The 16873-nt window shown below is 43.8% G+C and overlaps 1 protein-coding gene across 1 annotated transcript in view; it reads left to right on the top strand.

Annotated features, from left to right (window-relative positions):
• The first annotated feature begins 5110 nt into the window (after window positions 1-5110).
• Window positions 5111-16873, top strand: part of EBPL (EBP like) — a 28579-nt gene continuing 16816 nt past the window's right edge. The window contains exon 1 of the mRNA XM_019748042.2: window positions 5111-5374. Within this exon, the coding sequence (XP_019603601.1) occupies window positions 5204-5374 (171 nt within the window). The 5' untranslated portion in view covers window positions 5111-5203. The remainder of the gene's footprint in view (window positions 5375-16873) is intronic.

Here is a 16873-nt window from a genome sequence, read left to right on the forward strand (position 1 = left end):
AAAGGACACATTTTGCATAACATTTTAAAGATAAAATCAGATTTTTGAGGCAGGCCATTTTTTGAAAAGATTCCTGCGGGAGTCAGGGTCAGAAGAGTTGGAGAAGCAAATGATGAGGCGTCACCCCACGCGAGCCTGTTGTACTCGGCTGAATACCTTTAGTTGTTGCCACGTTTTAATATTGAACAAAAGTTATCGCTCTTAAATGACCATCATTATAAATTAACTATTCTAGATTCAGAGTAGACATTTTGTCATTCGTTCCCAGAGAACAGAAGAAACGGATTTTTATCAGTTCCCGCTTCAGCGTTAACACCCGTGCATTTCAGCCATCTTCCTGGACCTGGTTCCTGTCAGTTTCATGCATTCCAAGGACCCCAAAAATGAAGTGTGATGTAACTATAGTTTCTGGGTACAGTGGGAACATTCCATTATCTGGACACTTAATTCTATTAATGTGGAGGAGATTGTTTCAGTTATTTTACCAGCTTCATCATAATTAGATTTGTGATCAAGTAACAGCTTCAGCTCTCTTTGTCGTCAGCTCTCGGACTCAGTAGGTAGGCATTTATACTTTCAAACCTAACTATAAGAATTTGTAAATGTCATTGATTTCAGCTGTTTTCCTCATAATACCATCAGATTCTTTTATCGATTGTCTCCTTTCCATGTCATCAGACTTTTCTAAATAAGAATTTTGACTAATCCTTTAGAACCATTCAAGTATTTCTTGAGCACTGTGTCCCATGCCAGGTGTGCTAGGGTGTGAGACGCTTTACACACACATACGACAGGAATAACAGTAAAAGTTATGACAAATGTTAGAAAAAAAGAGGTATATATACAATGAACTAAAATAGAAGGAATTGGCCTAGTTAGGCAGGTCGTCGGGCTGGCATTGGCAGCCCATATTAAATGCCAGCCACCAGCACTTAAAAGTACCAATTCAATCCTCTCAACACCTCTGATAAGTGAAGATAAGTTCCTGTTATCAGGCAGAGAGAAGTTAGTTTTCCCAGAATTACACAGCTGATGATGGTGAAGAAAAAGCAGGAGTTAATTGTGCAGATTCACTGGAAATGCTTTCTGGCAGAGGAGACTACGTCCAAAGGCCATGTAGGAGTTCAAGGAAGTGAAAGAAAGCAAATAAAACTAGAGCAAAGATAATGGAGAGAAGGATTACTAGGGGCAGGGGCGGGGCGAAAGAGATAGGTAGGGGCCAGACCCCATAACCTGGTAAGTCACGTAAAGGATTTTGGTATTCTAAAAGCAATGGTAAATTATTAAATGAGCGATGATGGAAGAATTGTGTTTACTAACAATTACTGGCTGGTAAGGACAGGAAATATACTTTGGGTAGAGATCACATTAGTGAGTAAAGCACTGAGGCAAGAGATGGTGAACAGCTTGGTCCATGAAGTGGATGGGATCAAGAGATACTTGGCTGGGGGCCGGCCCGGCCCGGTGGCTTAGGCGGTTGGAGCTCCATGCTCCTAACTCCGAAGGCTGCCGGTTCGATTCCCACATGGGCCAGTGGGCTCTCAACCACAAGGTTGCCGGTTCAACTCCTCGCGTCCTGCAAGGGATGGTGGGCTCTGCCCCAGCAACTAAGATTGAACACGGCACCTTGAGCTGAGCTGCTGCTGAGCTCCCAGATGGCTCTGTTGGTTGGAGCGCATCCTCTCAACCACAAAGGTTGCCAGTTCGACTCCCACAAGGGATGGTGGGCTGTGCCCCCTGCAACTAGAAAACAGCAACTGGACCTGGAGCTGAGCTGCGCCCTCCACAACTAAGACTGAAAGGACAACAACTTGAAGCTGAGCTACGCCCTCCACAACTAAGATTGAAAGGACAACAACTTGACTTGGAAAAAAGGCCTGGAAGTACACACTGTTCCCCCAATAAAGTCCTGTTCCCCTTCCCCAATAAAAAAAAAAAAAAAAAAGTAGAATAAAAAGAAGGCTGATAAAAAAAACCACAAAAAACTTGGGACATGGTACATGGTCAATTTTTTAAAAAAGAGAGATACTTGGCTGCTAAAATAGGAGTTGGCAATGCCTTCAATCTGGAGTTTGGGGAGAGGGAAGTATCAGGATGATTTCTAGGTTTCTGGATTGCAGTAACCAATAAATTGAAGTAACAAGTCAGGGAACACTGGAAGAGACTCAGAGTAGAGGGTGATAGTGCAGTTCAGTTGTGTTGGGTTGAGACATTGAAATGACTGTCAAGTAGGGCAGTTGGAAATACTGGTCTGGGTCTCAGAGGAGAGGGCCAGGCTAGACATTTGAATCCTCTGCCTGTTTTGATGGTTATTAACGTAGGGGGTGAGGAGGAGACTGCTTGGACCCAGCACTGGAGTGAGAACAGTGTTTAGGACAGTGCTGTAGAGTTCCAACACTCCACGAGCATGTCGTGGAGAATGAGGTTGCAAAGGAAACAAGGTATGGCTGGGGAGGCAGGAAGAAAGCCCTGTGTTTTCTCAGAAAACTGAGGGAAAAGATTTCAGCACCCAATGATGCTGTTGAGAGGTCAAGTTAAGTAGAACAGGAAGTGTCCTTGGGGTTAGTGATGTGGAGGTCACTGGTACCTAAGGTCTGTATCACTGCAGTAAAGAGAGTGGAAACCAGGAAGAACTGAGGAGCAGGGGTAGAATATGAAGACAGTGAATCTAATTACTCGTCGTTTCTTAGGGTTTTAATTTGCTCTGAAGGGGAGGCGGGCAGGTAGTCACTAAAGGGTGATATGGGGAAGATGGTGTGGGAAATCCAGTTGAGAAAGATAGATACAAGAGAAGAATGACCGTCAGTTTTCTAAGTTACAGAAGAGAATCCAAAGTATAGGTGGCAGGATTGCCTATACTCACTCCTTCAGTCAGTAGTTACTTAATTGAGCAACTAGTATATGCCAAACTCTGTAATAGGTGAAAGGGACACAGTAGTAAACAAGCCAGACACAACCCCTGGCCTTGTGGGGCTTATATTCTAGAAGCAAGAGACTAGTAATAAATGTATCAATAATTTCAACTGGTGTTAACTGCTATATAAAAAATGATATAGGGGGCCGGCCCATGGCTCAGGCAGTTGGAGCTCCATGCTCCTAACTCCGAAGGCTGCCGGTTCGATTCCCACATGGGCCAGTGGGATCTCAACCACAAGGTTGCCGGTTGGATTCCTTGAGTCCTGCAAGGGATGGTAGGCAGAGCCCCCTGCAACAAATGATTGAACATGGCACCTTGAGCTGAGCTGCCACTGAGCTCCCAGATGGCTCAGTTGGTTGGAGCGTGGGCTCTCAACCACAAGGTTGCCGGTTTGATTCATTGAGTCCCGCAAGGGATGGTGGGCTGCGCCCCCTGTAACTAGCAACGGCAACGGGACCTGGAGCTGAGCTGCGCCCTCCACAACTAAGACTGAAAGAACAACAACTTGAAGCTGAATGGCACCCTCCACAGCTAAGATTGAAAGGACAACTTGACTTGGAAAAAAGTCCTGGAAGTACACACCCTTCCCCAATAAAATCTTTTAAAAAAATTAAGAATTCTGTAAAATTAAAAAAAAAAATGATATAGGAAGTAACTAGAGGAGAAAGTTATTGAATTTATGTTCAGTTCCAGAAGTCACTTTTTAAAATTGTGGTAAAATACACATAACAGAATTTACCATCTTAACCATTTTTAAGTGTACAGTGCAGTATGTTAAGTATATTCACATTGTTGAGCATCAATACTCCAGAACCTTTTCGTCTTGCAAAACTGAAACTCTATAGCCATTAAACAACTCCCCTCTTCTCCTTCCCCCAAGCCACTAGTAACCACCATTCTCTTTTCTGTCTTTAGGAATATGACTACTTTAGACACTTCATATAAGTGGAATCATAGAGCATTTGTCTTTTTTGTGGCTAGCTTATTTCATTTAGCATAATGTCCTCAAGGTACTCCCATGTTGTAGCATGTGTCAGAATTTCATTCCTTTTTATGGCTGAATAATATTCCATTGTATGTATATACCACATTTTAAAACAAACGATATTTTTAGCCTAAGTAACCTAGTGATACCATGGTATAGTATATGTTTTTAAATTAATTTGTTCTTTATCTGGAATTTAAATTTATCTGGGCATCCTGTATTTTATCTGGCTACCCAAAACTAAAATAACCACCTTGGTCTCCTTTCGCCAGTGCTAAGTCTCTAAGTAACAGGGGCCTAAGGAAGTGAGAGGGGGAGAAGGTTAAAAGCAAGTAAACAAAAAGATGCTAGCAAAAGTAAAGGTTAACATGATTGGGATAAAGTGGCACTTCCTCAGAGGAAAGCTATAGTTGCCTATTAAGACATCAGAGTGCAGGGTCAAAAAGCAAAAGCCTTGGGATCATCCAGTCATGGATTCTGTCCTGGGCCTGTTTTCACATTTGTAAAATAGGAAAATACTGTGTTTCCCCAAAAGTAAAACCTAGCCGGACCATCGGCTCTAATGTGTCTTTTGGAGCAAAAATTAATAAAATAGATGGTCTTATTTTAATATAAGACCCGGTCTTTAAAATAAGACCGGGTCTTATATTAATTTGCTCCAAAAGACACATTAGAGCCGATGGTCCTGCTAGGTCTTATTTTTGGGGAAACGGGGTATATACTGACCTCCTAGGGTTGTTGTGACATTAGATAACACACCATAGATAAAAGCATCTAGTGCCAAGCTGATTTGACCCATAGCTCCTCTCGCCCATGCTTCTGCTGCATTTCTGGATTTTTAAGACATAGGGTCAAAGTAAGTCACAAGGGCTTTAAAAAGTCTGCTGGTGGCTGAAAACGCCCTTGGCCCTCACCTGGCCTTCAAGACTTGCAAGGGCCCCATTAGAACCTTTAGTCCCTAAAATTCTCCCCAGTCTATTGGCAAAATTTCTACCATCTGGACTTCATTTTGTGGCTTAAGGTTTTGAACCTTGTTAAAAATCAAACTGCATCAAAAGGTGTGGCCTTTGCGTTTGGTCCGGGAATAGGTTTGGTCCAGGCAGTTGGGCGAGCTCGTGACTCATCAGAAAACTTCCGTGCTCCGGTAGCTGGCCAGGAGGCAAGGCGGGAAGGGGAGACTGTTAGGCTCCGCCCTGGCCGAGAAGCTCCGCCCCCTCGGGAGGCCTGGCCCCACCTTTTCTCAGCCAGCCCTCCTTTCCCTGCCCGCTGTACCCGCCACTGGCGTCGGGAGCATCGGAAGCATGGGCGCCTGGGGGGAGTTGGGGGCCGCGGCGGGCGGCTCGCTGCTGCTGTGCGCCTCGCTGCTGGGCGCGGGCTGCGCGCTGGGCCTGAGCCTGGGCCGCGGGCGTGGGGCGGCAGACCGCGGGGCGCTCGCCTGGCTCTGCTACGACGCCCTGGTGCACTTCGCACTGGTAAGTGCTGTCACCTCAGACCCGAAAACGCGGGCGGATGGCGACTCTCTTGATACCCCTTTCTCGTCCCAGAGAGTGTCCTGCAAAGGACTGGGACGAGTGGGGCGAGAAGTCTGCGGAGACCGGGGAAGTACAGGGAGGCCGCCGTGCTCGTGGCCTTTGCTCAGATACCGCACCTCTCCAAGTTCCCAAGTGTATAAGGAGAGAGAGCGCAGCTACTTCAGTGGTGCCAGTCCCTTTACAAAAAAAACAAAAACCCGAAGATAGTGATTTCTGTACTGTGTTGTGTTGGTTTGATTGTCAGGTACTTGACTTTGGCTTACTTGACATTGCAACCTGTACTTAAATGTTGAACTGAAAATAAGAGAGACTTTGAGCGCCCCAGGGGGAGCAGGGAAAGGTGATGGGGCGCGCTGCGCGAATGCCGAGGGCCTGTACCAAAACAGAAAACCTCGCGTGCCTTAGTAGTAATCGCCATTTATTGGGTGACGACTGTGTGCCAGGCACAGGACTGTGTTTAAAATTTCGAATCTTTATAACACCCCATAAGCTAGTTATTGTCCCATTTATAGAGGGGGACAGATCCTGCCAAGTTAGGTTGACTTCACAATGCTACACAGCCGACAGATTCTGAGTTAGTTTAGTCTGACTCCAGAGCTTGCACTCTATATATCACCTGGGCTTTAGGAAACGTGTCCCTAAATTTTCAACCCACTTTATAAATGGCCAGGAGGGTTGTATTTAAAGAAATTCTATTGAAATACCCCTTCCCCATGCACACACCTTTTTCTTAAAGTTATTTTTAACTATGCCAAAACATCTTTATTGCTAATTTGATCTTAACCTGTGGCTGATGTGAAGCCAAAGTCTTTACTATTGAGAGAGAAAGCAAAGTTTTCAATAATCACCTGGTTCTGTATTTGTCAGTCAGATATGTGCACATACCAGATATTACTGCAATGATAAAATTCCTTCTTTCATAACAGTCAACACGTGGAGATAAGAGACAGTGATTATTTCCCTCAACTCCTTTATTTATAGAATTGATTTTTAAACTGCCAATGGACACAGTCTCACAAAATACGGGGGCAGTAAAACTGGTTGCTAGCCCTGCTTAAAGAAGAATGTGTTGTAACATATTTTAGGCAGTAAAATACTAAAAAGTATTAAAATACTAAAACACATACCCATTTGTCTACCACCTAGTTTAAAATTAAGTCTACTTTTCAAGCACAGACTGTTACAGGTAACACCACACGCATCTCCACTAGTGGCACGTTGAAGTGTAGCGGATGTGTGGTATCATTGCTCCACTCTCCCCCATCCCTGTTCTGGGGGAAATGTCCCCTACCCAGCCCCATCTTGTGCCATTTACGTCTTAGCTGCAGAATGTTCCACTTTATGATGTACAATGCCTTAGTTCTTTAATTCTAAAATGCCCATTTTTTTTCACATATTAAAACAATGACACAACCACTATGGACCATTTTATTGATATTTTATGTCTCTGAAATTGGGGTATATCTTACAATTGATGATGAAATATGGTAATTTAACCAGCCATATTAATGGGCATGTTTTTATTTTGCTATTTACGTACAATGCTTCAACCAGCATCTTTGTATGCATATCTTGAGATTGGTGAGGAGGACACTTGAATTAAGCGGTTAAGGCCTGCAAAAAAAATGCAGGCCCATATTATCTTTTGGTTGGGAGTTTACTGCAAGAAGACCCAGAGACGTGGCCTGAGGTAAGCCTGCGATGTAACGCCTGCGGAAACCTGGGAAGTAGAGGGAGTTTGGCCAGAGATACTGCACCTCACAGAGTTCTCAAGTCTGTAAAAAGAGAGCGCAGCATCCTTAGTGGTACCAAGTTCTTTACAAAAGAAAAACAAAAAACCTGAAGATAGTGATTTCTGTACTGTGTTATGTTAGTTTTGTTGTAAGCTCCTCAAGGCCTGGGGTAGAACTGAAACCACAATTCACTTGTTGGCACTAGAACCTGGGCTTCCTCGCCTCACCCCTTCTCAGGTGGGAAGAATGTTGGGACTGCTGGCCATCAAACGCAGAGCTCCCCTGCTGGACTGAGTTCAGCTCCGTGATGTCCAAGCTGCAGGTCAGTTGGTTAGGCCTCGGATGGAGGACCGACCAGTGCACCTAGTAGGAGCCATGACAACAAGCAAATCAGTGGTGTGGCTCACTGGCCCTCAAAGGTTGCTAGGGGCGATTCATGCACTGATGCCTCCTGGGCTTTTCCTCATCTGTGATCTGGGGGTAGCATTCTAAGCACTGCCAGAGCATGGAGGCAGATGTGTCTTCCTATATTTGGGAAACATCTTAAAGTCCAGATTGACCAGTTTACCAAGGGAATAAGTGGGGGGACAGTCTGGTAAGGGAGCTGAAATGGGAGGTAAGACTTTGAGTTTTATTGTGTAGTAGGAAGCCATTGAAGAATTTCAGACAAGGAAGTAGCATAGCCAAAGCAGATCTTTTGAAAGATAATTTGGTGATGATTTATTACGTCAGAAACTGTGAAGGGTCTGAGATTTTTATTTTTTTTTGGGGGGGGTGTGGAACAACCATAGTTATTGGTTGCATCTCACAGTGGCCCAAGCGGGGATCAAACCGGTAACATTGGTGTTATCGGCACCACGATCCTACCAACTAAGCTAACCGATCACCCCCAGGGCCTGAGATTTTACCCTTCTTACAAGTGAGCAAGTTAGTCTGGTTGATTCCCCAAGCCTCCCAGGGCAATGTAGTGAGGGCCAGATGGTACCTGCTTATGCAGTGGGTGCATTACAGGAGAAGAACCCTCAAACTAGGCTCCCATCTTATATGGCTGCTGGTGACTTACTCATACTTCTCTCTAGAGAGACATTATCTTTTCTCACGCATGTAAACAGATCTTCCTAAGGGAGGGGTAGGCAAGGTCTTTATTTTTATTACCCTGCAACATTTTAGGAGGGAGTGGTCTCTAAGCTTTATTAACCTGGAATGTCACCTCATATAAATACTCTTAAATTGGTGTAAATGCCTGTGCTCAGAGACCCCAGACAGTGCAGGAATAGGGGATATTCATGGAGAATTCTCTCCCAACATGGTGCAGGGTGGATTGGAAAGGATAGTTAAATGGGGCGAGGAGATCAGCTAAAAGCAATTGCGGTATTTTGGAAGTGAGATGAAAAAGAGCTGAGCTAAGGTGGTAGGGAAAGTTGAAATGGGGGGAAAGCTAAGTACGGGAGACGTTCCAGGGGAGAAGTATAAGTCGCAGGGACTGCTTATATACTGGGGGTGGAGATGATCTTGGGGTTTAGAATTCGGCCGATGTGGTAATGTTGATAAAGTTAACAAAGACAGGAAAGTCACATTGCAGATTTCATCACCCCTATGAATCTGAAGATCTGATGTGTAGTTGAGGAGAAATGGCCAGAAGGCAACTGAAAATGCAAGACAAGCTGGAGAGACAAAGTCAAGGCAGAACAGAGAGAGTTGGAAGTTCTTGACTGCGTTGAAGGAGACAGCAGGAAGCCCCGGGAATGAGTGAGTTTTCTGAGCAAGAGAACAGAAAGGTGAAAAGGCTGAGGAATGAGAGCAGAGTCTTTTTAAACATCTATATCGAAGTAGAAGAGCCAGGAATGAAAAAAAAAAAGTGGGCAAGACCAAGAATCAGGAATAGTGCTGGGTCCTGGGACCCAAGAAAGGGAATTTCAAGATTACTGTTAGTTGCTGCAACACTATTTAAAAAGTTTTTTAAAAAGTGAGAGCTGAGCCAGAGCCTTTGGGTCCAGCAATTAGAAAGGCCTTGGTAAGAGTGGTATTGCTTGAATGGAGCCACCAGAAGGTTAAGTCTAGGGCTTAGCAGGGGGGTGAAGAAGAGGCCGAGGCACCACATGCAAGACTTTCCGGAGTTCGGGTTGGGGTAGGAAGCCAGTATTAGAAGGTAGCTCAAGAGACATCGCAGGGGCAGGCAAGAGACCTTGGGTTCTGTTTAAGATGGGAAGGTCTGAGTGTGTTTGTGGGCAAGTGATCAAGGGAAGAGTGAGGATGCAGAGAAGTGGGCTGTGTGGCACTTGCAGGCTGGTGCTGCTCCTGGCCACGGGAATTGACTTCTGTCAGGGCAGAATCTGCCTGAATCTACCACGTACCCTCTGATCGAACCCCTCTGCCTAGTCACTCCCACACATTCATCGCTGTGGAGCATACCTTAGGCTTGTTCTTCACGGTGAAGGACAGTTGTCACGGAAAACCGGGACTTTGGTTGTCTGTCCATTTGTTGTATCTTAATACCCATGGGTAGTCCTGCTTTGAGAAATCCTGAAGCCCAGCGGCTGCTTAAGTCCCCGTTAATGTGTGTATTTTGGACATTACCCTTTTCCATGCAGCATTACCATCTGTTCCTCACCTTCCGCTGCAATAACTTCAGCCTCTGATCTTGGGACTGTCTAAAAATGTCTTCCTCCTACTACTTGCTTTATATTAGGTCTGAAGTTGCCTCTTAATTCACAGTCTGTTACTGTCTCCTATTTTCCCTTTCCTTTCTTGGCATTGTCGTCTTCGTCAGTTTTGCTCTGATACAGATATTCTCTCTGGTAAATGAATTTATAGTCCTCATGCTGTTTGGCATACTGGGTGAATCACCATTGGTATAGCTGTGCATTAATGATAGAGCTTTGTGATGGTTCATTTTGTGTGTCAACTTGACTGAGCCATGGGATGCCCATATATTTGGTCAAACATTATTCTGGGTGTTTCTGTGAGGGTGTTTCTGGATGAGGTTAACATTTAAATTGGTCGACTGAGTAAAGCAGATTGCTCTCCCTAATGTGGGTGGGCCTCATCCAATCAGTCGAAGGCCTGAATAGAACAAGAGGCTGACCTTCCCTGGAGTAGGCAAGAATTCCCCCTGCCTGACTACCTTCAAACTAGGACATCAGCTTTTTCATGCCTTCAGGCTTGAACTGAAACCATGGCTTTTCCTGAGTCTCAAGCCTGCCGGCTGTTAGACTCGATCTGCACCATTGGTTCGCCTGGTTCTCAGGCCTCCGCACTCGGACTAGAACTGCACCACCAGCTCCCTTGAGGCTCCAGCTTTCCCACTCACCCTGCAGATCTCGGAGCTTGTCAGCCTCCACAATTGCATAAGCCAATTGCTTATGACAAATTTCTAGATAGATAGATAGATAGATAGATAGATAGATAGATAGATAGATAGATAGATAGATAGGTAGGTAGGTAGGTAGGTAGGTAGATAGATAGATAGATAGATAGATAGATAGATAGATAGATAGATAGATAGATAGACACAGGTATGTGCATATATGTCTATATACGTATGTAGGTATAGACAGATATATAGGTATATCTGCCATTGGTTCTGCTTCTCTGTAGAACCCTGACTAATAATACAAGCTTAGACATGGTCTCAGATTGAAAGCCCAAGGAATAGCACCCATCATGACCCACTTTTCGTTTTCTAGGGTATGGGTGGACAGCCCTTGTACTTCTGCAGACCAAAATTCCGTCTGTTTTCTAACATCGTGAATAAGACATGTCACCTAGCAATAGGGATGGCTGTCTGTGTAGCCACATTTCAGAATGACACACTTTTTCCTGTTGTTCCTCATTTCCACATACAGTTGAGTGCCCACTTGGGTGTCAGGTGCTGTGCTAGCTACAGACAAAATGGGTGGCTGTGTCCTCTCAGAGCTTATGCAAAAGCAGAGAGTTTTTCTCTTACTGTTTCATCTGAAGAATAATAGTTAAATTGGTTTGTCTCTGACAGCAAGAACAATATGTTTCTCCCTTTTCACTTGGACTGCTAGGAAGCTCAGAGTCACATTAAGCTCTATAATAACAACAAAAGATGATCTGTGTATAGTATATGTTTTTATTGGCCCCTGAGCTGGATTCTTCTTCATTTTTATATTTTTTTCATAACTAATATTTAAAAGTTCTTATGTATGTTTTACCATTTAATTGAATGTTTTTGGTGTAATTGGTCTAAAATCTTTTGTATACAGAGGAAGTATGTAAATACTTCAAAAAACTTTAATACTACTAAAATTTATTTCATTTCCTTTGAAATGGAAAAGATATTCTAGGGAAATATCTTATTTTTTTCCTTTATAACACAATTTGTAATGATTTTGTCTCCACTAGCTCAGTGCCTGGCCTGGCCGGGTTTGTAGGAGCTATTCTGCAGTACTGGTTAATATTGAATGGATAGAAAAATGATTTTATCCTTGTAATTTGTAGTAGATATCAGTCATTTACATTTTAAGCCTCAAACTACTCAGATATCTAGAACGTCAGAGTTCTTTTTCTATGTCAGACAGTCTTTGAAACAAAATTTGGTTAAATTGTGTATTCCCATGATCCTTGTGAAATGTATAACATTTACATACCTAAAAGGAAAAAAAAGATAAAATCACCCAGAGGTAATTATTGTTAGTATTCTTAAGAATAGCCTTCCAGAATTTATATGAAAATATACACCCAAAGTTCTTTTTATGAAAATGGGATCATACTATTCATTCTTTGTTGCTTTTTTTCATTCAACTATGTTCATTACCCATGCATATCAGTATCTATTGAACTACCTCATAATTTTAAATAACTTCACAGGATGCTATTATACTTTATGTGTAATCTATTTAACCAGTCCCTAATTATAGGACTTACAGGCTCTTTCCAGTTGCTGGCAATTATATAGAATGCTCTCTGTGCATTTTCATGCAGTTGTCTAATTATTGGCTGAGGATGAATCCTGAAAATGGAATTGCTGGCTCTAACGGAAGCCAGTTTATAAAAACTTCAGAAAGTCTCTTACATTTTACTTCAGAAATATTTTATATTGGTACTAGTGGTAGTTTTCCTTTGTTCTAACTGATTATTATCGCTATAAGTGAAAGCAATTGAGATATAGCTATAGTAACCAGCCACTTTTCTAAATTCTCTTTTCCCCCTTCAGCTTCATTGAGTTATAATTTGTATTCAATAAAATTCACCACTTTTGATGAATTTGGGTGATTGTGTACAGTTGTGTAACCACCACCACATACACAGTATAGAACATTTTCATCACTTTTTAAAAAGTTTTCTCCTTCCCCTTTGAGATGATCCCAACCCGACCTCTGCCCCCAGAAAACACTGATCTGCCTCTTGTCATTAAAGTTTTGCTGTTTGTAGAATTTCATATAAATGAAATCATATAGTGTATAGTCTTGTACTTAGTATAATTTACTGAATAGTATCCCAGTATATGGATATATCCCAATTTATTTATTCATTTACCATTTAATGAACATTTGGGTTGTTTCTAGTTTTTCACTGTTAAAAATAGTACTGCTATTAGCATCTGCTTACAAGCCTGTGTGGACATAAGTTTTTATTTGACCTGGGTAAGTGCCTAGGCGTCGGATTCTTTAACTAGAGTAGGAACTGCCGAACTGTTTTCCAAAGTGGCTGTACATTTTCCATTCCCACCAGTGACACTTGAGAGTTCCAGTTGCTTCACATCGTCACAGTGTCTTAGTCAGCTCGGGCTGCTGTAACAAAAATACCACCAACTGGGTGGTTTAAATAACAGATGCTTATTTCTCATTTTCTGGAGGCTGGAAGTCCAAGATCAGATGCCATGATGGTCTGGTGAGAGTCCACTTCAGGGTTGCAGACAGGTGCCTACTTGCTGTGTCCTCACAGGGCTGAGAGCGAGCCCTGGTTTCCCTTCTTCTTCTTAGATTATAAGGACAGTGATCCCATCAGGGGGGCCCTACCCTCCTGATCGCATCTATACCTAATTACCTCCCATGGGCTCCACCTGTAAAGACCATCACGATGGGGGATTAGGTGTTTGACAGATGCATCTGGGAGGACAGAAACATTCAGTCCATCACCCTTAGTATTGTTATTTGTGCTGCTGCTCTCTTTTCTTTTAGTTATTCTAATAGATGTGTATGACCAACACTTGTCAGCTGGCACTTCCGTGATGTCTAGTGATGCGGAACATCTTTTCATATGTTTATTTGCCATTCATATATCTTCTACTGGGAAATGTGTTCAAATCTTTTTGCCCATTTTTTAAATTAATTTTTTTGAGATAATTATAGATTCACCTGCAGAGAGAGGATAGACAGATCCCATGTACATTTTACCCAGATTCCCCAATGGTCACATCTTGCAAAACTGCAGTATAATATCTCACTGAGGATATTGACATTGACAGTCAAAAGGCAGAACAAGGATCGCATGGTCAGCTTCAGACACTTAGGAGGTTACACATAGGTCGACGCCCCCGTCCCCGCCTCCCCCGCCCTCTCGCCCCAGCCCCATCTCCCAGGTTCTCCTGAGAATAGGACAGGCAGCCAGTGGCTCCCCTTCTCTTGTACCCTGCATTCCCAGCGAGGCTCGTGCTGCTGCTGCCACTACTCGCAGGCCGCTGTGGCCAAGGAGAGCCTAGGCTGCAGTGCTGCTGCACCACCATCACTGAGGCCCTGATCGGCGGGGCTGGGGAACTCCATCACCCAGACCCAACCTGCTGGCAATGACCGAGACCCTGGAGAATGGTCTTGTACCTCCCAGTCTGTCTTGAGGAAGCTTCACAATGCCAGTCAAGGCTTCAGCAAAGCAATGGCATTACAGGTTTGGTGGCCCCATGGTTGGAAGTGCTTTGGCAGTTTAATGCTGTGGGCAGTCTCATTGAGTGGGTGGGCAACTCCTCAATAAGAGGGATCCAGGGGCTCGAGTGGCACAACTCTCCCTCCAAATGCAGAGAGTATCTCTGGGGCTGTGGGCACCTCTCCCTGCCACCTCTTGTATGCCACCCCATAATAGGCGACCACCACCCAGTTTCCCAGAGACTGAGGGCATTCCCACAGTGAGGTGGTCACCTACCTGCTCCTCTCCTCTCACTTCCTGCCTACGAACCTTTTCCATGTACCCTTGACCTTCTGTCTCCACCAGCTTTTCTCTATTCTTTCTGTTGTCTTCTGTCTTCTCCCTCCAGAAAATCCAACTCTGGACAGTTTTTACCACATTTACCTGCAACTGCCAAAGGTAAAGAAATAGCAATTTGAAGACATTAAAACAGCATTCTGTTTATATTTCAACTAAGGTAGAACAACCAGCTTTTAAAAAATAATACAAAAATTGGGCAAAAGAAGTAAGCTTGTTTATCCCAAGTATTTAGAATGATTAGTTCCCTGAGGGGGAAGGGTTTTTTACATATTCTGGGCACATGCACACATACTTGCCCCCAAAAACCCAACTCCAACCATGTACCCTGGGAGAAACCCTGTCTAACGGCCCGAGGCAGATTTTATTACTACTTTCTGTTTAATCATGTTCGGTATTTCCCCAGTTCTTTGTAAATTCTCTATCACAATGTTTCACAAGTTTTTTTGAGGGTGTGGGGGAGTTACTACCTTCCTTTGAGTCCCTAGAAGGCAAAGACTGTTACTTTCCCATCTTTGCATCTTCAGAGATGCACTGCCTCGCTGCAGAGTTCTTTGGCAAAGCTGATTTCATCCTAAGACCACAGATGTTTGGGACCATCAGCTCCATAGCAGGATAAAAAGCAAGTTGGCTAGAGCTGGCTTTCCACTCATCCAGGGAGAACATATTTCTGCCCATTCAAAATGGTGGCCCCAAAACGTCACCACTTTGTGGAAGAGATTCGAAAAAGCTTTTGTTATTCAAGATTGGTACACATTGTTTTTTTTTAAGTCACTATCCTGTTTGAACACATTGTTTATTACTTTAGGAACAAAAGGAGAAGGCAGTGTAGATTGCCAGTTTTGTCACTAAAATACAAGTTTCTAAGGACAGTGGTATGTTCAGTGTCAAACCTGTCAGTGAAGCTCTTAGAGGCAAGAACCTCTGATTTATTTAGTCAGACTAATTCAAGTGACAGGCAGATACACAGAGCAGCAGGCGCGTGGCAGCTCATGGACACCCAGCAGAAGCTGAGATCTAGCCTCCTGGAGTCTGGAACTGAAGGGTGGTTCTGAATCAGAGGCAGCTGTGTGCTAAGGTGACTTTCCCCGCCTCCTGGCTCCTCTAGGCCTGCTTCTCTTTCTGCCACTTGCTGGCTTTCTCTCTTTTTTGGGTTTTGTGGGGGTTTTTGTATCCCATAGCATCTACCTGTATCCATGTTTTATGGGTTGAATAGTGTCCTCCCCACCCCCCCAAAAAAGATATGTTGGAGTCCTAACCCCAGAATGTGGTACTTAGCAATAGGGTCTTTACAAAGGTAATTAAGTTCAAACGAGGCCATTATGGTGGGCCCTCATCCAGTACAACTGTTGTCCTTACGAAAGGGGGAAATGTGGGCACAAAGACACACATATTGCATGTGAACATGAAGGCAGACATCAGGGTGATCCCTCTGGAAGCCATGAAACGCCAAATATCACCATCAAACCACCAGAAGCAGGGGGAACCGCCCTCAGAAGGAACCGGTCCTGTCGACACCTTGGTTCTGGACGTCGAGCCTCCAGAACTGAGAGACGATAAATGTTTGTGGGTGTTTTGTTTGTTTTTGTTTTATTAAACTTTTTAAAAATTTATTTTAAGTGTGTTTTTCCAGCACCCATCAGCTCCACGTCAAGTAGTTGTTTCAATCTAGTTGTGGAGGGTGCAGCTCACAATGGCCCATGTGCGGTCCAACCAGCAACCTTGTTCTTAAGAGCTTCGCACTCTAATCAACTGAGCTAACCGGCCTCCCAGTGTTTGTGGTTTTAAGCCACACGGTTTGTGGTACTTTTTTCTAGCAGCCCTAGCAAACTAATATATCCTGCTTCTTGGTAACTTGAGTTTATTCATAACGTAGATTTATTCTTGGCCTCTCATGACCTCTGCTACATATTAGTTTTCAGAATGAGTTTGGATTTATTCCCTATTTCTGAGTTTGTGTTCTAGAGAGTAAGAATTTCATTGGCCCAACTCATCCCTGTCCCTCCTTGTCCTCTGCTCCAATCACCTAAAGCCAGAGAAGTGGCTGTCACAGTGTAGAACATGGTTTCCCACAGCTGTCCCCTCTGTGGGGAGTGGGGGTAGAGTCCCATATGGGGACAGCATGCATCACAACTAACACTTTTAAGGGAATGCCCAGTACTGTGTGTGGAAAATGAGAGAAACTTGTCTAAGAATTGGATTTAGGGGCCAACTAGTCCAATCCCCCTCTTGAAATAGGAATTTTACTAATGGCCCAGAAAGACATAGCGTCATATCCACCCTTTGCTTGAAAACTTTCAGTCAACGCTCTCTTTCCAAAATGAACAGCTCTACTTGCAAGAAAATTCTCCCGTATGTTGAGTTGAAATTAACCTCCTTATGACTCTCCTCATTGGTCCTAGTTCTGCCCTCTGTGTAACCCAGAGGGAATCCCCTGTCTACCCAACAGCTCCTAGTGTGAATGCCTTCCACCATTTCTCATGACATGGCTTCCGGCACTTTTCTTTGCTGTCAGTCAGCTTCATACAGGCCACAGGTTGCCTTT

The sequence above is a fragment of the Rhinolophus sinicus genome, linkage group LG04 (assembly GCF_036562045.2).
Source record: "Rhinolophus sinicus isolate RSC01 linkage group LG04, ASM3656204v1, whole genome shotgun sequence".
Classification (NCBI taxonomy): Eukaryota; Metazoa; Chordata; class Mammalia; order Chiroptera; family Rhinolophidae; genus Rhinolophus; species Rhinolophus sinicus.